The sequence below is a fragment of the Cetorhinus maximus genome, chromosome 13, assembly GCF_964194155.1.
Source record: "Cetorhinus maximus chromosome 13, sCetMax3.hap1.1, whole genome shotgun sequence".
Taxonomy (NCBI): Eukaryota; Metazoa; Chordata; class Chondrichthyes; order Lamniformes; family Cetorhinidae; genus Cetorhinus; species Cetorhinus maximus.
In genome coordinates this window covers 75306345-75331681 of record NC_135891.1, presented here as the reverse complement: position 1 = coordinate 75331681, position 25337 = coordinate 75306345, and the positions used below count along the sequence as shown (strand labels likewise).

Here is a 25337-nt window from a genome sequence, read left to right as displayed (position 1 = left end):
CTGGGTTTATCTTTATTCTCTTTTTAGAACAAGGGTTCTGGCACCACCCCTGAGTCTAAGGAAGACTGGAAAATTACGGCCAGTGCTTCTACAACTTCCACTCTTCACTTCACTCAGTATTCTTGGATGCATCTCATCTGGTCTTGGAACCTTATCCACTTTAAGTGCAGACAGCCTATCCAATACCACCTCCTTAACAATTTTAAACTCTTCAAGTGCATGAATTACCTCCTCTTTCACCATGGCCTGAGTTAGCATCTTATTCCTTGGTAAAAACAGATGCAAAGTATTCATTTAATACCTCAGCTATGCCCCATGCCTCCCTGCTTAAATCCCATTTTTGGTCTCCAATCGGCCCCACTCCTTCCTTTACCACCCTTTTATTATTTATATGCCTATAGATAACTTTGGGATTCCCTTTTATGTTGGTTGACGGTCTCTTTTCATACTCCCTCTTTCCTTCTCTTATTTGCTTTTTCACCTCTTCTCTGATCCTTCTATATTCAGCCTGGTTCTCAATGGTATTTTCACCTGACATCTGTCATAAACACACTTTTTCTTCTTTATCTTAATTTCGTTGTCATCCAGGAAACCCTGGCTATGTTTGCCTGACCTTTCCCTTTTGAGAGGATATACCTCGACTGTGCCCGAGCTGTCTCTTCTTTGAAGCTAGCTTGTTTTTCTCACCAACCTTTGGGTCCAATTTATTCAGCCCAGATCTGTTCTTATCCCGTTGAAGTTGGCTTTCCCCAGTTAATCATTCTTACTCTGGATAGCTCTTTGTCCTTTTCCATAATCAGCCTAAATCTTATGATACAGTGATCTCTGTCCCCTAAATGTTCTCCTATTGACATTTGGTTCACTTTGTCCACCTCAGTCCCAAGAACCAGGTCTAGCAGTGTCTCCTTTCTCGTTGGACTGGAAACATACTGCTGAAGAAAATTTTCCAAAATACACTCTAAAAACTCTTGCCTCTCACTGCCCTTTACACTACTACTAGCCCAGTTTATATCCGGATAATTAAAGCTCCCCTTTTCATCTAATTTCCTTGCAAGTTTGGTCCTCTTCAACCATCTCACTGGTTGGTGGCCTATAGGCTACACTGAACAATGTAATTACATATTTTTTGTTACTTAGTTCTAGCGAATTAGATTCTGTCCTTGACTTCTCTGGGACATCCTCATTCTCCAGCACTGCTATGCTCTTCGTAATTCCGCCGCCCCTCCCTCTTTTCTTCCTTTCCTATCTTTGCTGAACATCAGGTGAACATCAGGTGGGTGGAAATGTAACTGAATTTTAAGCATGGACTTAAAGTGGCTCTAAATAATTTAAGATTGGTGCTAATCTCACCTGAAAGATCAATTGCAAATAAGATTCAATTTTCCACTAATATGAGTAAAATTCACAGCACTTGGAACAAATTCATTCATGTTTATCTCTGATTTGTGTCGTTAGTTTTGATTTATCCCCAGTTTATGTTTCCTCAGCCAGGCCCACTATAAAGAGATAAAAACAAAAAGCTAAAAGCTACTGCGGATGCTGGAAATCCAAAACAAAAACAGAATTACCTGGAAAATCTCAGCAGGTCTGGCAGCATCGGTGGAGAAGAAATCAGTTAACATTTCGAGCCTTCATGGCCCTTCGGCAGAACTGAAGCATAGTTAGGAGAAAGGAGAAATATAAACTGGTTTAAGGTGGGGTGGGGGGGCGGGGGGTGTGGGGGGAGAGAGAAGTTGAGGGTGTGGTGATTGTGGAGATAAGCAAGCCGTGATAGGAGCAGATAATCAAAAGATGTCACAGACAAAAGGATCAAAGAGGTGTTGAAGGTGGTGATATTTGTCTAAGAAAAGTGCTAATTAAGAATGGAAGACAGGACATTCAAAGTACAGCTCTAGTGGGGTGGGGTGGAAAAGACTAACAAGGTTTTAGTTTTAGATTTAAAAATAATGGAAATAGGTGGGGAAAGAAGAATCTATATAAATTATTGAAAAAAAAGGGGGGGGGGGGAGAAACGGGGTGGGGATGGGGGGAGGGGGAGTTTAAGATCTAAAGTTGTTGAATTCAATATTCAGCCCGGAAGGCTGTAAAGTGCCTAGTCGGAAGATGAGGTGCTGTTCCTCCAGTTTGCGTTGGGCTTCACTGGAACAATGCAGCAAGCCAAGGACAGACATGTGGGCAAGAGAACTGGGTGGAGTGTTAAAATGGCAAGCGACAGGGAGGTTTGGGTCTTTCTTGCGGACAGACCGCAGGTGTTCCGCAAAACGGTCGCCCAGTTTGCGTTTGGTCTCTCCAATGTAGAGGAGATCGCATTGGGAGCAACGAATGCAGTAGACTAAGTTAGGGGAAATGCAAAATGCAAGTGAAATGCTGCTTCACTTGAAAGGAGTGTTTGGGCCCTTGGACGGTGAGGAGAGAGGAAGTGAAGGGGCAGGTGTTGCATCTTCTGCGTGGGCATGGGAAGGTGCCATAAGTGGGGGTTGAGGAGTAGGGGGTGATGGAGGAGTGGACCAGGGTGTCCTGGAGGGAACGATCCCTACGGAATGCCGTCAGGGGAGGCATCCTCCCTCACGCCTTCTCCTCCTTCCCAGAAACATGATAGGGTCCCCCTTGTCCTCACTTATCACCCCACCAGCCTCCGCATTCAAAGGATCATCCTCCGCCATTTCCGCCAACTCCAGCATGATGCCACCACCAAACACATCTTCCCTTCACCCCCCCTGACGGCATTCCGTAGGGATCGTTCCCTCCGGGACACCCTGGTCCACTCCTCCATCACCCCCTACTCCTCAACCCCCACTTATGGCACCTCCCCATGCCCACGCAGAAGATGCAACACCTGCCCCCTCACTTCCTCTCTCCTCACCGTCCAAGGGCCCAAACACTCCTTTCAAGTGAAGCAGCATTTCACTTGCATTTCCCCTAACTTAGTCTACTGCATTCGTTGCTCCCAATGCGGTCTCCTCTACATTGGAGAGACCAAACGCAAACTGGGCGACCGTTTTGCGGAACACCTGCGGTCTGTCCGCAAGAAAGACCCAAACTTCCCTGTCGCTTGCCATTTTAACACTCCACCCTGTTCTCTTGCCCACATGTCTGTCCTTGGCTTGCTGCATTGTTCCAGTGAAGCCCAACGCAAACTGGAGGAACAGCACCTCATCTTCCGACTAGGCACTTTACAGCCTTCCGGGCTGAATATTGAATTCAACAACTTTAGATCTTAAACTCCCCCTCCCCCCATCCCCACCCCGTTTCTCCCCCCCCCCCTTTTTTTTTCAATAATTTATATAGATTCTTCTTTCCCCACCTATTTCCATTATTTTTAAATCTAAAACTAAAACCTTGTTAGTCTTTTCCACCCCACCCCACTAGAGCTGTACTTTGAATGTCCTGTCTTCCATTCTTAATTAGCACTTTTCTTAGACAAATATCACCACCTTCAACACCTCTTTGATCCTTTAGTCTGTGACATCTTTTGATTATCTGCTCCTATCACGGCTTGCTTATCTCCACAATCACCACACCCTCAACTTCTCTCTCCCCCCACCACCCCCCCACCCCCACCACCTTAAACCAGTTTATATTTCTCCTTTCTCCTAACTATGCTTCAGTTCTGCCGAAGGGCCATGAAGGCTCGAAATGTTAACTGATTTCTTCTCCACCGATGCTGCCAGACCTGCTGAGTTTTTCCAGGTAATTCTGTTTTTGTTCCACTATAAAGAGACTTTTTTATGGTATAGAATTTGGAGACACTTTTTTTTATTCATGGATTTCCAAGATTTCACACTCAGACAATTTGTAACTCTATAATACTTGACTGAAAATAATGAAGCTACATATATAATCTGTCTGTGTGTTCTATCTTTGTTGAAAAGGATCAAAGACTTCAACACAATGGGTGTGAGAAGTTCTTTGATTGCTGAGACTGGTTACTAAATTGCTTACTATTTAAAACATTATCAAAGTTAGTTCATTGGCATCTAAATTACACAAGACTTTATACAGCTCCCATTATATCCGACAAAAAAATTAAACTTATTACGCTTGGCATTAAGATAATTTATAAATCCCATGTTGTACACCCATTTTTCCATTTCATTTTTATCTGCTGTCACCCACTATACATCCCCCCGCTGTCCCACTTAGTGTATGAACACCATTTTTCTAACTTGTTCAAACAGATTCAACAATTCATAGAAACTCTTTGTCTTTTTTGTTGCCTCCAAACCTCTCTTAAAAGAAAAAAATAGTCAAATAAATCCTGAAATGTGCAAATTGTAAAATAAATCATTTGAAAGTCTTATTAAATTTCAGCTTGTAATCATTCAGGGAGAACCACTGTCCTATTTATAGTTGAGACAATTTGAATAGTGAACACTAAGATAAAAGCACTTGGTCCATTACTGTTATTTGTAGATATCCCAAATCCCTCAGAAACCCCAGCTAATTCCTTGACTCTCCAATGATGCCATTTTTAATTGAGAGGATTAGCGAGATTGCTGACTATTCAGTTGCTAACGATTGAGGAATCTCTTGGGTCAAACGAATGGCATCAGATGGCTTTAGTGCCATCTCCAGTTGCAAGGCAACAGCTGCCCAGGCCTGTCTGAGATTAGCAGTGGACTACAGTCAGGAGAAAGACCTAATGGAATTAAAAGTCACACTTTTTTTTGTTAATTCATGGGATGTGGGCTTTGCTGCCCGGGCAAGCTTTTATTGCCCATCCCTAATTGCCCTTGAGAAGGTGGTGGTGAGCTGCCTTCTTGAACCACTGCAGTCCATATGGTGTAGGTACACCCACAGTGCTGTTATGAAGGGAGTTCCAGGATTTTGTCCCAGTGACAGTGAAGGAACGGCGATACATTTCCAAGTCAGGATGGTGAGTGACTTGGAGGGGAACTTCCAGGTGGTGGTGTTCCCACATATTTCTGAAGAAGAGTCATATGAACTTGAAACATTAACTCTGTTTTTCTCTCCACAGATGCTGTTAGACCTGCTGAGTTTTCCAGCATTTTCTGTTTTTGTTGCAGATTTCCAGCATCTGCAGTATTTCACTTTTATCTACAGATGGAGTTTTATTTGCCAAAGATATTAAGGAATATGGGGCAAAACTGGGCATATGGAGTTACATCACAGGTCAGCCATGGTCTCACTGAATGGTGTGGACAAAGCTCAAGGAACCAAATGGCTTCCTCCTGTTCCTATGCTATTAAGTATAGCTTATCGGACACTTCCGTAATCTTAAAGATCTCAATCATGTCATGTCTCAGCCTTCTCTTTGCCAGGCAAAAGGGCTTCAGAAAAAATTGCAGTGTCATGGCAACGGAGTGGAACTAATTGAATAACTTTCACAGAGCTAGCACAGGCACAATGGGCCAAATAGCCTCCCTCTGCACTATAAGATTCAATAGTTGTCTGAGGGTTTGAGGTCATCATGTGTCCCAGACTAGAACGCAAAACCCTCTATAAATACAGGTTGCACAAATAGCCAGTGCATGCACAGGTGCACCGATGTATACCCACACACATATACAGAACTGAGTGTATGTACCGACACCTCAGGATTCACAATGTAATTCTTGGAGAGCTGAGAACTGCTCAGTGACTGATGTGTTTTAGTCTCTGATCTGGAAAAACCTGGTAGTCAGGATTTCACATTGGAATGCCTGGAATGGTTTCATTTTATGAATCTCCTTTCTATTAATACCGGCAGGGATGATTGCCCAGATCGGTGAGTAGCTCCTCGACACACTGCTCTTCACCTGTCATTCACTCAGTGCAGAGAAAATCCCCCCAGGAGGAGACCAGGTCTAATTTGACCAGGCAGCTAGCACCAAATAAGGGCTCAGCAGATCAGCTATATAATACAATGAAATGGCAGGAATGTCTCAAGGGGACATTAAGTAAATGCTAAATGAGTTAATGGATCCATCCTTAGTTCAGTTAATAGCATTCCCACCCCAGAGTCAGAAGGTTAACAGTTTGAATCACAGTCCCAGTTGAACAGGAGTTGAGAGCTCTAGTTTCGGAATATTGAGCTGACATGAATACTGAGGTCCTGTGAGAGTGGAGTGAGGGCCCTTTCCCGGATCACATTTAACAGGCCCTCTCACTCCCCCAGTAATGAGTAAGGGTCAGAGAGATTGAAGACAATGTAAATGAAAATCCTGATATGCGTAATATGCTCTGCAAATCAATATCACACGTTTTACACTGTCAGTCAAAGTCAAAATAACAACATTGGCCCCGCCAATTAATCCAGCTTCTTCACTCAGTAACCCCTCTCCCCCCAGCACTCTGTGTTACTGACTGTATCTCTACTGATGTTAATCCAGCTCCTTCACACTGTCACTCAGTAACCCCTTTCCTCCCGGAACCATGTTTTACTGACTGTATCTCTAATGATGTTAATCCAGCTCCCCCACAGTCACTCAGTAACTCTCTCCTCCTAGCACCCTGTGTTACCGACTGTATATCTACTGATGTTATTGCATCTCTCTCACACTGTCACTCAGTAATCCCTCCCAAGCGTCATGTTATTGACTGTATCTCTCCTGATCTTAATCCAGCTCCCTCACTGTCACTGAGTAACCCCTCTCCCTCAACGTCCTGTATTACTGACTGTATCTCGACTGATGTTAAACCAGTTCCCTCACACTGTCACTCAGTACCCCTGTCCTCCCAGCACCCTGTATTATTGACTGTATCTGCACTAATCCAGCTCTCTTGCAGTGTCACTCAGTAGCCCCTCCCTCATTGCCTTGCATTGATGACCTTATCTCTGATAAGATTCAGATTTCCAGCATCCGCAGTATTTTGCCTTTATCTCTATTGATGTTCATCTGCTCTGCTGAATACCCTCCTTCAGCTAGAAGCCAGTGCTAATAACCATAACCCAAATTCACTGACTGACATGTTCCTTGTCCTTTGTTTTAATCAGGCATTGGGTGGAATTTTAATTTTGTTCATTAGATTAAAACAGACGTTTTCAGAGGGCTTACATACACTCCCCCGGCCAACATTTCCTCTATGAGGTATCTAAAAAGCAACCAGTCTGATACATGTTTAAACTATCATCACATGTTAAAACTATTCACATTAACTGATGGGCTGTGAGACAGACAATAGAAAATAACGAGTTTTAACCTAACACTAATTATTTTAGCTGTTTATAATAATTAAAAAGAATCAGGTGACAAGACATATTCTTTAGAGGTTATTTATTTTCATGTTGTTATGTCAGCATTTGTGAGAGTTGTGAATGATTGCATATTTATAAGAGAGAGAATGACCCAGGGGTTAATAGTTGATGGTGACAGCAGCTGCACAGTAATGAAAGAGTCTGTGTTTACTGATCTTCTATCAGAGATAGGGTGAGCAGACCTTGAAATAATACTGGGAGTAGACTGATAGGTGGCTGTGTTCTGTAAAATATCCCTCTCCTCTATGACTGGTGCATGATTCCTACATGGATAATGTTTATTTTCCTATATGGTTGGCTCATGTGTCATTTGAAAAATGCGTGTCCCCTCTATGATTAACGTGTGTCTCCCATATGGTGGGTGAGTCTCCGATGTAAGTGGCAGGCTACCCAGGACATGTATGTTATAGAATGTCTTTCAGAGCAAGGAGATTGAATTTAGAATCAGATGCCCCAACTAACAGCATTCCAATGACCTGTGCAGGTGTTTAGTCATTGATCCCATTCGGAAACCTGATCCCACACCCGTTATTATATTTCCTTATGTGACCTAAAGTTAACCCATATTTGATTTGTTGCTGTGAATGTTTTACGATGTTAAAGGCACAGTTTAAAAGGCCAGTTGTTGTTCTGAGGATCCGTGTAGTTCCCAAAAGGTTCCCTCACTCTCTGAACTACCCTGCTCCCAAGATTTGTGACAGATTCCAAAAGTTGCAGTTTTCAGCTAAGATTTTTAAAGATTAGAGAGCAGATGGAAGGGCAAGAAATCACACATGCAGTCAGTGAGTTCACACTCACGGCTCAGTGTGTTCACACTCGTGGTCAGTGTGCTCACATTCACAGTGAGTTTACACTCAGTCAGTGAGTTCACTCTCCCAGTCAGTGAGTTCACACTCATGTACAGTGAGATTACACTCGCAGCCAGTGAGTTCACTCTCATGTACAGTGAGCTTACTCTCGCAGTCAGTGAGTTTACACTTGCAGTCAGTGTGCTCACACTCGCAGTCAGTGTGCTCACACTCGCAGTCAGTGTGCTCACACTCGCAGTCAGTGAGGTTACACTCAGTCAGTGAGTTCACTCTCGCAGTCAATGAGTTCACACTCACATACAGTGAGCTTACTCTCGCAGTGAGTGTGCACTTGCAGTCAGTGTGCTCACACTCGCAGTCAGTGAGTTTACACTCAGTCAGTGTGCTCACACTCACAGTCAGTGTGCTCGCACTCACAATCAGAGAGTTCACTCTCGCAGCCAGTGAGTTCACACTCATGTACAGTGAGTTTACTCTCGCTGTCAGTGTGCTCACACTCACAGTCAGTGAGTTTACTCTCGCAGTCAGTGTGCTCACACTCACAGTCAGTGAGTTTACACTTGCAGTCAGTGTGCTCACACTCGCAGTCAGTGAGTTTACACTTGCAGTCAGTGTGCTCACACTCACAGTCAGTGAGTTTACACTTGCAGTCAGTGTGCTCACACTCACAGTCAGAGTTTACACTTGCAGTCAGTGTGCTCACACTCGCAGTCAGTGTGCTCACACTCGCAGTCAGTGAATTTTTCATTCACAGGCAGTGGGTTTACACTCACAGTCAGTGAGTTTACACTCGCGGTCAATGAGTTTGCACTCACGGTCAGTGAGTTTACACTCAGCCAGTGAGTTTACACTAGCAGTCAGTGAGTTTACACTCGCAGTCAATGTGCTCACACTCGCAGTCAGTGAGTTTACACTCGCAGTCAGAGTACTCACACTCACAGTCAGTAAGTTTACACTCGCAGTCAGAGTGCTCACACTCGCAGTCAGAGTGCTCACACTCACAGTCAGTGAGTTTACACTCGCAGTCAGTGAGTTTACACTTGCAGTCAGTGTGCTCACACTCACAGTCAGTGTGCTCACACTCGCAGTCAGTGAGTTTACACTCACAGTCAGTGTGCTCACACTCGCAGTCAGCGAGTTCACTCTCGTGGTCAGTGTGTTTACACTCACGGTCAATGTGTTTACACTCACGGTCAGTGAGCGAGTGAAATTGTGAGTACAACTTGCCTTAACTGATCTGGCACTGAACTAGAATAACTGAAGTAGTTTGGATGTAAATATTCCCCTTCTCTCTGATAGGATTACCATAAGAGGCAGAAAGCTGCATTCAGCTTCCACACTCCCCCAGTTCACTTCCAGTTTGAATATCTTTAAAGCTGCTCAGTGAGCTTACTCCCCTTCAGGCAACTGGGTCTCACTGACGCATGAACTTTTCTCTCACCCTGGGCTCTCTAATCTTTTCTAACATTTAAGATATTTGCAGCATCTTCCTTTATTTATACTACGGAGATGGGAGGGAAGGACTCAGTCTTGTACTTTCCATTATGCACTTTCTCTCTTTCTCTCTCTCTCACTCTCTCACACTCTCTTTCTCTCTTGCTGTGTATCTTTCTCACTCCCTCTCTTCCCTGCTCTCTCTAGCTCCCTTGCTCTGTTTCTCTTGCTCTCCAATTATCTGTTCCCTTTAATATTTCCCTCTCTTGTCATTAATTGCTTCTATACCTTTGATTTGATGAAGTGAATATTTCTCTTTTGTATTAGGAAGAGTCGCAGGCATCTACTGGTCAAAATATAGTATCTCTGCCATAACCAGCTCAGGATAAGGGCCAACACCACTGCTGGGTTTGAATGCTTCCTTCTTTCTCTCTTATTTGGTTTTTTCTTTCTCTCTCTCAAATCCCTATATCTTTACCTTTATGAGAAAGTCAAAATGAGCCCCAGTATGTTTCTTCACATCAGTCCTGCATCTTCTCTGTCCTCATGTCCCCTTGTTCTGCATTAATATAAATAATGTTCAGCATTAATCTCTCCCCCTTCATTTAGTATCTCTTACACATTAACAAGGTTGTCTCTCTCATTTACCTTTTTGTAAGCCTGAAGACACACAAGGTTTTCTCACCTGACAATGTAACCCAGTCCCTCTGAAATTAAGACCAGCCTTGTGGAATTTAACCATTTCCCTTGCACTGCAGTGAGCAGAGGTGAATGCAGTATTCAAGCTGTAGCCTGACCTGGGCATTATACAACCTCAGCACACACCAACCTAGTTCGCCACTCATTAATTCCTTCCAATTCCCTTGCTATCTTTTCTCCATCGTGGCTCTCCAAACCTTTTCTTAAACCAACCTGCTTGAACTTTTCTTCTGCCGCTTTCTTATCTGCCTCTGCCTGCTCCGCTCTGTCGATGGCATTCTCCTTATCGAGCTTTAGCATCTGCATCTTTTTCTTGATGGCTTCCATGGCTGCTGGAGGAGAGGAGACGTGCAAGTGGAAGAAGAACTTTTGAAAAAGCAGAAGGTTTCTCTGAGAAAGCTTGTAACGGAGGCAGAGCCTGGGCAAAGCAGGACTCAGAGCGAGAGAGTGAGAGGTACTGAGCACGCAGACTCAGCCCACTCTGCTTTAAATTCCTTAAAGGAAAGGAATTACATTTTTGGAAAGGTTCCCTTTTCTCCCAGTTGGCCTCTGATCCTTGGATTTGATGACTCTCTTTGGAATGAGCTGGTGTAATCAGCTGTTCTTGGTCAATGCCCGTATTTGGGGCTGTGTTTATTCTGAAGAAGATCATGTTGCTGTATTTAAAACCCATCGACAGGTTCTGAGAGGAGAGAACGCGTTGACATCTACACAACCTCCTTTTGACAAACTTCATTAACACCTCCCTAGTATTTTGAAGTGAACACCTCCCAGCTGCTTAAGGAGCATTGACAATATTTTGCCAGTGAGACTAAGTTGGGTGTCTTTTAAATATTTCCTTCCTTGCTAATGTTTCATTAACCCTTTGATGGCCCCTGGTTGTGTTTTTGCCCAAGTGAAGATCAGGGTTTGAAAAACATCTGGAAATAAAAAAAGACAGGCAACAGCAAACGTGATAAAACCTGCTTCCCTTGTCTTGTCTGGATTTCTGTGACTTCAGTCCCACACCAATGTTGGGAGACTCTTAACTGTCTCCTGAAATTCTGCCTTAGCAAACCACTTAGTTGCATCAAACTGCTACAAGGAATTAGAGTATTGTTTTAGTCACTCATGGCCACATCTGGCTAGAGCAGTATTGGTTCCTGTTCTTGTCCATAAAAAAATAATATTCTAGGATCATCCTGGAATGCAGAGATAACCCCTGGCATTTTTGCTCTGAGTGCAAATATTCTTCCCTGCCTCCTCCACCCTCACCTCCAACAACATGTTTCAGTGGCAGAGTGGTTATGACACTGGACTAGTAATCCAGATGCACTGCAGCAACTCACCAAGGCTCCTTCGACAGCACCTTCCAAACCCTACTTCCAAGCTACTATCTAGAAGGACAAGGGCAGCAGACACATGGGAACATCATCAGCTGGAAGTTCCCCTCCAAGCCGCTCACCATCCTGATTTGGAAATATATCGCTATTCCTTCGCTGTCGCTGGGTCAAAATCCTGGAACTCCCTTCCTAACAGCACTGTGAGCGTACCTACACCACATGGACTGCAGCGGTTCAAGAAGGCAGCTCACCACCACCTTTTCAAGGGCAATTAGGGATGGGCAATAAATGCTGGCCTAACTAGTGATGTCCACATCACATGAAAGAATAAAAAAAGGATTAATGATTCATAGATATGAGTTCAAATCCCACCATAGCTGTTAGTGAATTTAAATTCAATAAGCTTAATAAATCTGCAACTTTAAAAGTTTGTAAAGATAATGGTGACTGTTAAACTGCTTGATTGTTGTAAAAACCCTGTCTTAGGAAAGCAAATCTGCCATCATAGCCTGGTTTGGTCTATATGTAACTCCAGACCCACACAATGTGGTTGACTCTGAAATGGCCGAGCAAGGCTCTCAGTTGTAGCAAACTGCTCTGGTAAAGCCTAATAGGAATAAAACCAGGTGAACCGCCCAGCACTGACCTGAGCGCTGGACAAAACAATGGCATACCCTGCCCAGTCGACGCTGGCATCTAGGGACTTGTGCTAAAATTGGGAGAGTTGCCTCAGACTAGTTAAGCAATAGCTTGACATGATCATACTCCCAGTGTCATACCTTACAGACAATGTCCCAGGCTCCACCATCACTATCCCTGGGGATCTCAGTCCCATTGGCAGGACAGACCCAGCAGAGGTGGTGGCACACGTATACAGTCAAGAGGGAGCTGCCCTGGGAGTCCTCAACATTGACTCCAGACTCCATGAAGTTTCATGGCATCAGGTCAAACATGGGAAGGAAATTTCCTGTTGGTTACCACCTACTGCCCCCCTCAGCTGATGAATCGGTGCTCCTCCATGTTGAACACCACTTGGAGGAAACACTGAGGATAGCAAGGGCACAGAATGCACTCTTGGTGGGGGACTTCAATGTCCATCACCAAGAGTAACTTGGTAGTACCACTAGTGACCGAGCTGGCCAAGTCCTGAAACAATCCTCGCCAATCTACCTGTTGCAGGTGCATCTGTCCATGACAGTATTGGTAGGAGTGACCACCGCACAGTCCTTCACGGTGACCAAGTCACGTCTCCACACTGAGGACACCCTTCATCAGGAAGTGCGATACTACCACCATGCTAAATGGGATAGATTTTGGACAGATCTAGCAATTCAAAACTAGACATCCATGTCTGAACAGCAGAAGCTGTATGTGATAAACAGAGCTGAGTAATTCCACAACCAACAGGTCAAATCAAAGCTCTGCAGTCCTGAATGGTGGTGACAATTAAATAACTAATAGAAGGAGGAGATTCTAAAAACATCTCCAGCCTCAATAATGCCAGAGGCAAGTACATCAATGCAAAAGACAAGGTTGAATCATCTCCAGCTGGAAGTGCCGAGTGAATGAACCGTCTCGGCCTCCTCCGGAGGTCCCCAGCATCACAGATGCCAGTTTTCAGCCAATTCGATTCACTCCGTGTGATATCAAGAAATGGCTGAAGGCACTGGATACTGCAAAGGCTATGGGCCCTGACAATATTCTGGCAATAGTACTGAAGACTTGTGCTCCAGAACTTTCCGCACCCCTAGCCAAGCTGTTCCAGTACAGCTACAACACTGGCATCTACCCAGCAATGTGGAAAATTGTCCAAGTATGTCCCACCACAAAAAGCAGGACAAATCCAACCCGGCCAATTACCGCCCTATCTGTCTACTTTTGATCATCAGTAAAGCGATGTCATCATCATCACAGTCCCTGACCGAGTGTAGCATCATGGAGCCCCTGTAAAAAAATTGATGTGAATGGGAATGGAGGGGATGCTTTCCGCTGGTTGGAGTCATACCAGCACAAAGGAAGAAGGTTGCAGTTGTTGGAGGTCAATCATCTCAGTTCCAGGACATCACTGCAGGAGTTCCTCAGGGTAGTGTCCTAGGCCCAACCATCTTCAGTTGCTTCATCAATGACCTTTCTTCCATCATAAGGTCAGAAGTGGGGATGTTTGCTGATGATTGCACAATGTTCAGCAGCATTCATGACACCTCAGATACTGAAGCAGTCAGTGTCCAAATGCAGCAAGACCTGGACAACATTCAGGCTTTGGTTGCTAAGTGGTAAGTAACATTTATACCACACAAATGCCAGGCAATGACCACCAACAGGAGAGAATCTAATTATCTCCCCATGACATTGATGAATCCCCACTATCAACATCCTGGGGATTATGATTGACCAGAAACTGAGCTGGGCTTGCCATATAAATACTATGGCTACAAGAGCAGGTCAGAGGCTGGGAATTCTGCAGTGAGTAACTCACCTCCTGAATCCCCAAAGCCTGTCCAACATCTACAAGGCACAAGTCAGGAGTATGGGATGCTCTCCACTGGTTGAAGTCATACCTCACACAAAGGAAGACGGTTGTGGTCGTTGGAGGTCAATCATCTCAGCTCCAGGATATCACTGCAGCAGTTCCTCAGGGTAGTGTCCTAGGCCCAACCATCTTCAGCTGCTTCATCAATGACCTTCCTTCCATCATAAGGTCAGAAATGGGGATGTTCACTGTTGATTGCACAATGTTCAGCACCATTCGCAACTCCTCAGATACTGAAGCAGCCCATGTCCAAATGCAGCAAGACCTGGACAACATTCAGGCTTTGGTTGCCAAGCGTCCACTTGCCTGGATGAGTGTAGCTCCAATCAACGCTCAAGAAGCTCGACACCATCCAGGACAAAGCAGCCCACTTGATTGGCACCATATCCACAACATTCACTCCGTCCACCATCGACGCACAGTAGTAGCAGTGTGCACCATCTACAAGGTGCACTGCAGCAACTCACCAAGACTCCTTAGACAGCACCTTCCAAACCCAGGACCACTACCGTCTAGAAGGACAAGGGCAGCAGAGGCATGGGAACACCACCACCTGGAAGTTCCCCTCCAAGTCACACACCATTCTGACTTGAAAATATATCGCTGTTCCTCCACTGTCGCTGTGTCAAAATCCTGGAATTCCCTCCCTTAACAGTGCTGTGGGCTTACCTACACTACGTGGCCTGCAGTGGTTCAAAATAGTGGCTCATCACTACCTTTTCAGTGTCTTAACAATGGTGCTAATATCTCATTAACCAATAAAAAGAAATAAGTGCAAGGAGCCTATAGACTTCTTTTACGCTAAGTTTGAGACTAACCATTCAGCTGCCTCCCTTCTGCTAGCCTCTCGGATGAACTTCCCCTTCCTAGCCCTAAACCCCTCTTATTCTCTAGTTTCTTTCCTGTGTACCACTGTATTCTCTCCAAGCTCACCTCCTGCTTCCTTGACCTGATTCCTACGAAACTGTTGATTGTACAACTTCCCTTTCTGGTCGCTGATATTGTTGAGAGTTTTCTCTCCTCAGGTATTGTCCCTTTCTTATTCAAATCTGCTGTCATAACACCTCTTCAAAAAACCCTTTGCCCCCTCCATCTTTGTAAACTACCACCCTTTTGACAATCTCCCCTTCCTCTACAAAGTCCTTGAACATATTGACAACCCCCAAATCCATCCCCATCTTTCCCGAATTCCATGTTTGAATTCCTCCAATCAGGTTTCTGCCCCTGCCAAAGGACCAAAAGAGCTCTTATCAAAGTGACAAACAACATCCTGTGTGACTGTGAGAAAGGTAAACTTTCCCTCCATGTCCTCCTCGACCTGTCTGCAGCCTTTGACACGATGGCCCACACCATCCTCCTCCAACACCTCTCCACTGTCATCCAGCTGGGTAGGATGGCTCTCACCCGGTTCTGTTCTTATCTATCAAATCGTAGCTAGAGAACCACCTGCTATAGTTTCTCTTACCATGCCCACACCATTTTTTGTACTCCAAGGATCTATGCTTGCCCCGCACCCCTTGATCCTCCTGTTCCTCAGCTACATGCTGCCTCTTGGTGCCATCATCTGAAAAAAACGTTAGTTTTCACATGTACACTGATGATACCCAGCTCTACCTCACCACTGCCCAGCTCTATAAAAAACACCCAGCTCAACCTCACCTACCTCACCGTACTCTACGTCACCACCACCCAACTCTACCTCATCACCCAGCTCGACCTCACCGCCACCCAGCTCTACCTCATCTACCTCACCATACTCTACCTCACCACCACCCAGCTCTAAGTCACCACCACCCAGCTCTACCTCATCTACCTCACCATACTCTACCTCACCACCACCCAGCTCTACCTCACCACCACCCAGCTTTAACTCATCTACCTCACCATACTCTACCTCACCACCACCCAGCTCTAACTCACCACCACCCAGCTCTACCTCATCTACCTCACCATACTCTACCTCACCATCACCCAGCTCTACCTCACCACCACCCAGCTCTACCTCACCACCACCCAGCTTTAACTCATCTACCTCACCATACTCTACCTCACCACCACCCAGCTCTAACTCACCACCACCCAGCTCCACCTCATCTACCTCACCATACTCTACCTCACCATCACCCAGCTCTACCTCACCACCACACAGCTCTACCTAAACACCACCCAGCTCTACCTCACATACCTTACCCAGCTCTACCTCACCTACTTCTCCGTACTCTACCTCACCATCACCCAGCTCCACCTCACCTACCTCACAAAGCTCTACCTCACCTACCTCTCTGTACTCTACCTCACCACCACCCAACTCTACCTAAACACCACCTGGCTCTACCTCACCTACCGCACCCAGCTCTACCTCAACACCACCCAGCTCTACCTCACCACCACCCAGCTCTACCTAAACACCACCCAGCTCTACCTCACCACCACCCAGCTCTACCTAAACACCACCCAGCTCTACCTCACCACCACCCAGCTCTACCTAAACACTACCCAGCTCTACCTCACCACCCAGCACTACCTCACCTACTTCACCGTACTCTACCTCACCACCACTCAGCTCTACCTCACCTACCTCTCCGTACTCTACCTCACCACCACCCAGCTCTACCTAAACACCATCCAGCTCTACCTCACCTACCTCACCCAGCTCTACCTCACCACCACCCAGCTCTACCTAAACACCATCCAGCTCTACCTCACCTACCGCACCCAGCTCTACCTCACCACCACCCAGCTCTACCTCATCTACCTCACCGTACTCTACCTCACCACCACCGAGCTCTACCTCACCACCACCCAGCTCTACCTCACCACCACACAGCTCTATAAAAAACACCCAGCTCTACCTCACCACCGCCCAGCTCTACCTCACCACCACCCAGCTCTACCTCACCACCACCCAGCTCTACCTCACCACCACCCAGCTCTACCTAAACACCACCCAGCTCTACCTCACCACCCAGCTCTACCTCACCGTACTCTACCTCATCACCACCCAGCTCTACCTCACCTACCTCTCCGTACTCTAGCTCACCACCACCCAGCTCTACCTAAACACCACCCAGCTCTACCTCACCTACCTCACCCAGCTCTACCTCACCACCACCCAGCTCTACCTCCTCTACCTCACCATACTCTACCTCACCACCACCCAGCTCTACCTCACCACCGCACAGCTCTATAAAAAACACCCAGCTCTACCTCACCTACCTCACCCAGCTCTACCTCACCACCACCCAGCTCTACCTCACCACCGCCCAGCTCTACCTCATCTACCTCACCGTACTCTACCTCACCACCACCCAGCTCTACCTCACCACCACCCAGCTCTATCTCACCACCACCCAGCTCTACCTAAACACCACCCAGCTCTACCTCACCACCCAGCTCTACATCACCTACCTCACCGTACTCTACCTCACCACCACGCAGCTCTACCTCACCTACCTCTCCGTACTCTACCTCACCATCACCCAGCTCTACCTAAACACCACCCAGCTCTACCTCACTACCCAGCTCTACCTCACCTACCTCACCGTACTCTACCTCATCACCACCCAGCTCTACCTCACCTACCTCTCCGTACTCTACCTCACCACCACCCAGCTCTACCTAAAGACCACCCAGCTCTACCTCACCTACCTCACCCAGCTCTACCTCACCACCACCCAGCTCTACCTCACCACCACCCATCTCTACCTCACCACCACACAGCTCTATAAAAAACACCCAGCTCTACCTCACCTACCTGATCTAGCTCTAACTCACCACCACCCAGCTCTACCTCACAAGCGCCCAGCTCTACCTCACCACCACCCAGCTCTACCTAAACACCACCCAGCTCTACCTCACCACCCAGCTCTACCTCACCTACCTCACCGTACTCTACCTCACCACCCCCCAGCTCTACCTCACTGTACTCTACCTCACCACCACCCAGCTCTACCTAAACACCACCCAGCTCTACCTCACCAACCAGCTCTACCTCACCTACCTTACCATACTCTACCTCACAACCACCAAGCTCTACCTCACCTACCTCACCGTACTCTACCTCATCACCACCCAGCTCTACCTAAACACCACCCAGCTCTACCTCACCACCCAGCTCTACCTCACCTACCTCACCGTACTCTACCTCACCACCATCCAGCTCTACCTCACCTACCTCACCGTACTCTAACTCACCACCACCCAGCTCTACCTAAACACCACCCAGCTCTACCTCACCACCACCGAGCTCTACATCACCACTGCCCAGCTCTAACTAAACACCACCCAGCTCTATCTCACCTACCTCACCGTACTCTACCTCACCACCACCCAGCTCTACCTCACCTACCTCACCGTACTCTACCTCACCACCACCCAGCTCTACCTCACGTACCTCACCATACTCTACATCACCACCACCGAGCTCTACCTAAATACCACCCAGCTCTACTTACACACCACCCAGCTCTACCTAAACACCACCCAGCTCTACCTCACCTACCTCACCCAGATCTACCTCACCTACCTCATCCAGCTCGACCTCACCAAAACCCAGCTCTACCTTACCTACCTCACCCAGCTCTTCCTCACATACTTCACCCACCTCTAACTCACCACCACCCAGCTCTACCTCACCTACCTTACCATACTCTACCTCACAACCACCAAGCTCTACCTCACCTACCTCACCGTACTCTACCTCATCACCACCCAGCTCTACCTAAACACCACCCAGCTCTACCTCACCACCCAGCTCTACCTCACCTACCTCACCGTACTCTACCTCACCACCATCCAGCTCTACCTCACCTACCTCACCGTACTCTAACTCACCACCACCCAGCTCTACCTAAACACCGCCCAGCTCTACCTCACCACCACCGAGCTCTACCTAAACACCACCCAGCTCTAACCAAACACCACCCAGCTCTACCTCACCACCACCGAGCTCTACCTCACCACTGCCCAGCTCTAACTAAACACCACCCAGCTCTATCTCACCTACCTCACCGTACTCTACCTCACCACCACCCAGCTCTACCTCACCTACCTCACCGTACTCTACATCACCACCACCCAGCTCTACCTCACGTACCTCACCATACTCTCCATCACCACCACCGAGATCTACCTAAATACCACCCAGCTCTACTTAAACACCACCCAGCTCTACCTAAACACCACCCAGCTCTACCTCACCTACCTCACCCAGATCTACCTCACCTACCTCATCCAGCTCGACCTCACCAAAACCCAGCTCTACCTCACCTACCTCACCCAGCTCTTCCTCACATACTTCACCCACCTCTAACTCACCACCACCCAGCTCTACCTCACCACCACCCAGCTCCAACTCACCAGCGCCCAGCTCTACCTCTCCTGCTTCACCCAGCTCTCCCTCACCACTACCCAGCTCTAGCTCACCACCACCCAGCTCTACCTCACCACCCCGCTCTACCTCACCTACCTCACTGTACTCTACCTCACCACCACCCAGCTCTACCTCATCACCACCCAGCTCTACCTAAACTCCACCCAGCTCTACCTCACCACCCAGCTCTACCTCACCTACCTCACCGTACTCTACCGCACCACCACCCAGCTCTACCTCACCACCACCCAGCTCTACCTCACCACCATTCAGCTCTACATCACCTCCCTCACCGTACTCTACCTCACCACCACCCAGCTCTACCTCAACTACCTCCCCGTACTCTACCTCATCACCACCCAGCTCTACCTAAACACCGCCCAGCTCTACCTCACCACCCAGCTCTACCTCACCTACCTCACCGTGCTCTAACTCACCACCACCCCGCTCTACCTCACCTACCTCACTGTACTCTACCTCACCACCACCCAGCTCTACCTCACCACCACCCAGCTCTACCTCACCACCACCCAGCTTCACCTCACCACCACCCAGCTCAATCTCACCTACCTCACCCAGCTCTACATCAGCTACCTCACCCAGCTCTACCTCACCACTACCCAGCTCCACCTCACCTACCTCACCCAGCTCTACCTCACCTACCTCATCCAGCTCTAACTCACCACCACCCAGCTCTACCTAAACACCACGCGGCTCTACCTCACCTACCTCACCCAGCTCTACCTCACAACCATCCAGCTCTACCTCACCGCCCAGCTCTACCTCACCTACCTCACCGTACTCTACCTCATCACCACCCAGCTCTACCTAAACACCATCCAGCTCTACCTCACCACCACCGAGCTCTACCTCACCTACCACACCACCACCCAGCTCTACCTAAACACCACCCAGCTCTACCTCACCCCCACCGAGCTCTACCTAAACACCACCCAGCTCCACCTCACCTACCTCACCCAGCTCTACCTCACCTACCTCACCGTACTCTACCTCATCACCACCCAGCTCTACCTCACCACCACCCAGCTCCAACTCACCAGCGCCCAGCTCTACCTCTCCTGCTTCACCCAGCTCTCCCTCACCACTACCCAGCTCTAGCTCACCACCACCCAGCTCTACCTCACCACCCCGCTCTACCTCACCTACCTCACTGTACTCTACCTCACCACCACCCAGCTCTACCTCATCACCACCCAGCTCTACCTAAACTCCACCCAGCTCTACCTCACCACCCAGCTCTACCTCACCTACCTCACCGTACTCTACCGCACCACCACCCAGCTCTACCTCACCACCACCCAGCTCTACCTCACCACCATTCAGCTCTACATCACCTCCCTCACCGTACTCTACCTCACCACCACCCAGCTCTACCTCAACTACCTCCCCGTACTCTACCTCATCACCACCCAGCTCTACCTAAACACCGCCCAGCTCTACCTCACCACCCAGCTCTACCTCACCTACCTCACCGTGCTCTAACTCACCACCACCCCGCTCTACCTCACCTACCTCACTGTACTCTACCTCACCACCACCCAGCTCTACCTCACCACCACCCAGCTCTACCTCACCACCACCCAGCTTCACCTCACCACCACCCAGCTCAATCTCACCTACCTCACCCAGCTCTACATCAGCTACCTCACCCAGCTCTACCTCACCACTACCCAGCTCCACCTCACCTACCTCACCCAGCTCTACCTCACCTACCTCATCCAGCTCTAACTCACCACCACCCAGCTCTACCTAAACACCACGCGGCTCTACCTCACCTACCTCACCCAGCTCTACCTCACCACCACTCAGCTCTACCTCACCTACCTCTCCGTACTCTACCTCACCACCACCCAGCTCTACCTAAACACCATCCAGCTCTACCTCACCTACCTCACCCAGCTCTACCTCACCACCACCCAGCTCTACCTTAACACCATCCAGCTCTACCTCACCTACCGCACCCAGCTCTACCTCACCACCACCCAGCTCTACCTCATCTACCTCACCGTACTCTACCTCACCACCACCGAGCTCTACCTCACCACCACCCAGCTCTACCTCACCACCACACAGCTCTATAAAAAACACCCAGCTCTACCTCACCACCGCCCAGCTCTACCTCACCACCACCCAGCTCTACCTCACCACCACCCAGCTCTACCTCACCACCACCCAGCTCTACCTAAACACCACCCAGCTCTACCTCACCACCCAGCTCTACCTCACCGTACTCTACCTCATCACCACCCAGCTCTACCTCACCTACCTCTCCGTACTCTAGCTCACCACCACCCAGCTCTACCTAAACACCACCCAGCTCTACCTCACCTACCTCACCCAGCTCTACCTCACCACCACCCAGCTCTACCTCCTCTACCTAACCATACTCTACCTCACCACCACCCAGCTCTACCTCACCACCGCCCAGCTCTACCTCATCTACCTCACCGTACTCTACCTCACCACCACCCAGCTCTACCTCACCACCACCCAGCTCTATCTCACCACCACCCAGCTCTACCTAAACACCACCCAGCTCGACCTCACCACCCAGCTCTACCTCACCTACCTCACCATACTCTACCTCACCACCACGCAGCTCTACCTCACCTACCTCTCCGTACTCTACCTCACCACCACCCAGCTCTACCTAAAGACCACCCAGCTCTACCTCACCTACCTCACCCAGCTCTACCTCACCACCACCCAGCTCTACCTCACCACCACCCATCTCTACCTCACCACCACACAGCTCTATAAAAAACACCCAGCTCTACCTCACCTACCTGATCTAGCTCTAACTCACCACCACCCAGCTCTACCTCACAAGCGCCCAGCTCTACCTCACCACCACCCAGCTCTACCTCACCACCCAGCTCTACATCACCTACCTCACTGTACTCTACCTCACCACCACCCAGCTCTACCTAAACACCACCCAGCTCTACCTCACCACCCAGCTCTACCTCACCTACCTCACCGTACTCTACCTCACCACCCCCCAGCTCTACCTCACTGTACTCTACCTCACCACCACCCAGCTCTACCTAAACACCACCCAGCTCTACCTCACCACCCAGCTCTACCTCACCTACCTTACCATACTCTACCTCACAACCACCAAGCTCTACCTCACCTACCTCACCGTACTCTACCTCATCACCACCCAGCTCTACCTAAACACCACCCAGCTCTACCTCACCACCCAGCTCTACCTCACCTACCTCACCGTACTCTACCTCACCACCATCCAGCTCTACCTCACCTACCTCACCGTACTCTAACTCACCACCACCCAGCTCTACCTAAACACCACCCAGCTCTACCTCACCACCACCGAGCTCTACCTCACCACTGCCCAGCTCTAACTAAACACCACCCAGCTCTATCTCACCTACCTCACCGTACTCTACCTCACCACCACCCAGCTCTACCTCACCTACCTCACCGTACTCTACATCACCACCACCCAGCTCTACCTCACGTACCTCACCATACTCTACATCACCACCACCGAGCTCTACCTAAATACCACCCAGCTCTACTTAAACACCACCCAGCTCTACCTAAACACCACCCAGCTCTACCTCACCTACCTCACCCAGATCTACCTCACCTACCTCATCCAGCTCGACCTCACCAAAACCCAGCTCTACCTCACCTACCTCACCCAGCTCTTCCTCACATACTTCACCCACCTCTAACTCACCACTACCCAGCTCTACCTCACCTACCTTACCATACTCTACCTCACAACCACCAAGCTCTACCTCACCTACCTCACCGTACTCTACCTCATCACCACCCAGCTCTACCTAAACACCACCCAGCTCTACCTCACCACCCAGCTCTACCTCACCTACCTCACCGTACTCTACCTCACCACCATCCAGCTCTACCTCACCTACCTCACCGTACTCTAACTCACCACCACCCAGCTCTACCTAAACACCGCCCAGCTCTACCTCACCACCACCGAGCTCTACCTAAACACCACCCAGCTCTAACCAAACACCACCCAGCTCTACCTCACCACCACCGAGCTCTACCTCACCACTGCCCAGCTCTAACTAAACACCACCCAGCTCTATCTCACCTACCTCACCATACTCTACATCACCACCACCGAGATCTACCTAAATACCACCCAGCTCTACTTAAACACCACCCAGCTCTACCTAAACACCACCCAGCTCTACCTCACCTACCTCACCCAGATCTACCTCACCTACCTCATCCAGCTCGACCTCACCAAAACCCAGCTCTACCTCACCTACCTCACCCAGCTCTTCCTCACATACTTCACCCACCTCTAACTCACCACCACCCAGCTCTACCTCACCACCACCCAGCTCCAACTCACCAGCGCCCAGCTCTACCTCTCCTGCTTCACCCAGCTCTCCCTCACCACTACCCAGCTCTAGCTCACCACCACCCAGCTCTACCTCACCACCCCGCTCTACCTCACCTACCTCACTGTACTCTACCTCACCACCACCCAGCTCTACCTCATCACCACCCAGCTCTACCTAAACTCCACCCAGCTCTACCTCACCACCCAGCTCTACCTCACCTACCTCACCGTACTCTACCGCACCACCACCCAGCTCTACCTCACCACCACCCAGCTCTACCTCACCACCATTCAGCTCTACATCACCTCCCTCACCGTACTCTACCTCACCACCACCCAGCTCTACCTCAACTACCTCCCCATACTCTACCTCATCACCACCCAGCTCTACCTAAACACCGCCCAGCTCTACCTCACCACCCAGCTCTACCTCACCTACCTCACCGTGCTCTAACTCACCACCACCCCGCTCTACCTCACCTACCTCACTGTACTCTACCTCACCACCACCCAGCTCTACTTCACCACCACCCAGCTCTACCTCACCACCACCCAGCTTCACCTCACCACCACCCAGCTCAACCTCACCTACCTCACCCAGCTCTACCTCACCTACCTCACCCAGCTCTACCTCACCACTACCCAGCTCCACCTCACCTACCTCACCCAGCTCTACCTCACCTACCTCATCCAGCTCTAACTCACCACCACCCAGCTCTACCTAAACACCACGCGGCTCTACCTCACCTACCTCACCCAGCTCTACCTCACAACCATCCAGCTCTACCTCACCTACCTCACCGTACGCTACCTCAGCACCAACCAGCTCCACCTCACCTACCTCACCGTACTCTAACTCACCACCACCCAGCTCTACCTAAACACCTCCCAGCTCTACCTCACTACCACCGAGCTCTACCTAAACACCACCCAGCTCTAGCTAAACACCACCCAGCTCTACCTCACCTATTTCACCGTACTCTACCTCACCACCACCCAGCTCTACCTCACCTACCGCACCCAGCTCTACTCACCACCACCCAGCTCTACCTCACCACCATCCAACTGTTCCTCACCTACTTCACCGTACTCTACCTCACCACCACCGAGCTCTACCTAAACACCACCCAGCTCTACCTCACCACCACCGAGCTCTACCTAAACACCACCCAGCTCTAGCTAAACACCACCCAGCTCAACCTCACCTACTTCACTGTACTCTACGTCACCACCACCCAGCTCTACCTCATCCCCGCCCAGCGTCACCTCACCACCACCCAGCTCTAACTCACAACCGCCCAGCTCCACCTCACCACCTCCCAGCTCTACCTCACCACTGCCCTGCTGCTCTACCTCACCACCGCCCAGCTCTACTTCACCACCACGCAGCTCTACCTCACCTACTTCACCATACTCTACCTCACCATCACCCAGCTCTACCTCACCTACATCACCGTATACTACCGCATCACCACCCAGCTCTACCTAAACACCACCCAGCTCTACCTCACCTACCTCACCCAGCTCTACCTCACCTACCTCACCCAGCTCTACCGCACCTACCTCACCCAGCTCTACCTCACCACCACCTAGTTCTAC

General features: G+C 49.2%; 1 protein-coding gene across 2 annotated transcripts in view; it reads right to left on the bottom strand.

Annotated features, from left to right (window-relative positions):
* The window catches only part of LOC144688711 (tropomyosin alpha-1 chain), a 99120-nt gene extending 88492 nt beyond the window's left edge, over nt 1-10628 (bottom strand). The window contains exon 1 of one of the 2 annotated variants that reach the window (XM_078555580.1): nt 10354-10628. In XM_078555580.1, the coding sequence (XP_078411706.1) occupies nt 10354-10467 (114 nt within the window). In that variant the 5' untranslated portion in view covers nt 10468-10628. The remainder of the gene's footprint in view (nt 1-10353) is intronic. The other variant, XM_078555581.1, reaches the window with a different exon arrangement.
* Between the last annotated feature and the right edge of the window lie 14709 nt (nt 10629-25337).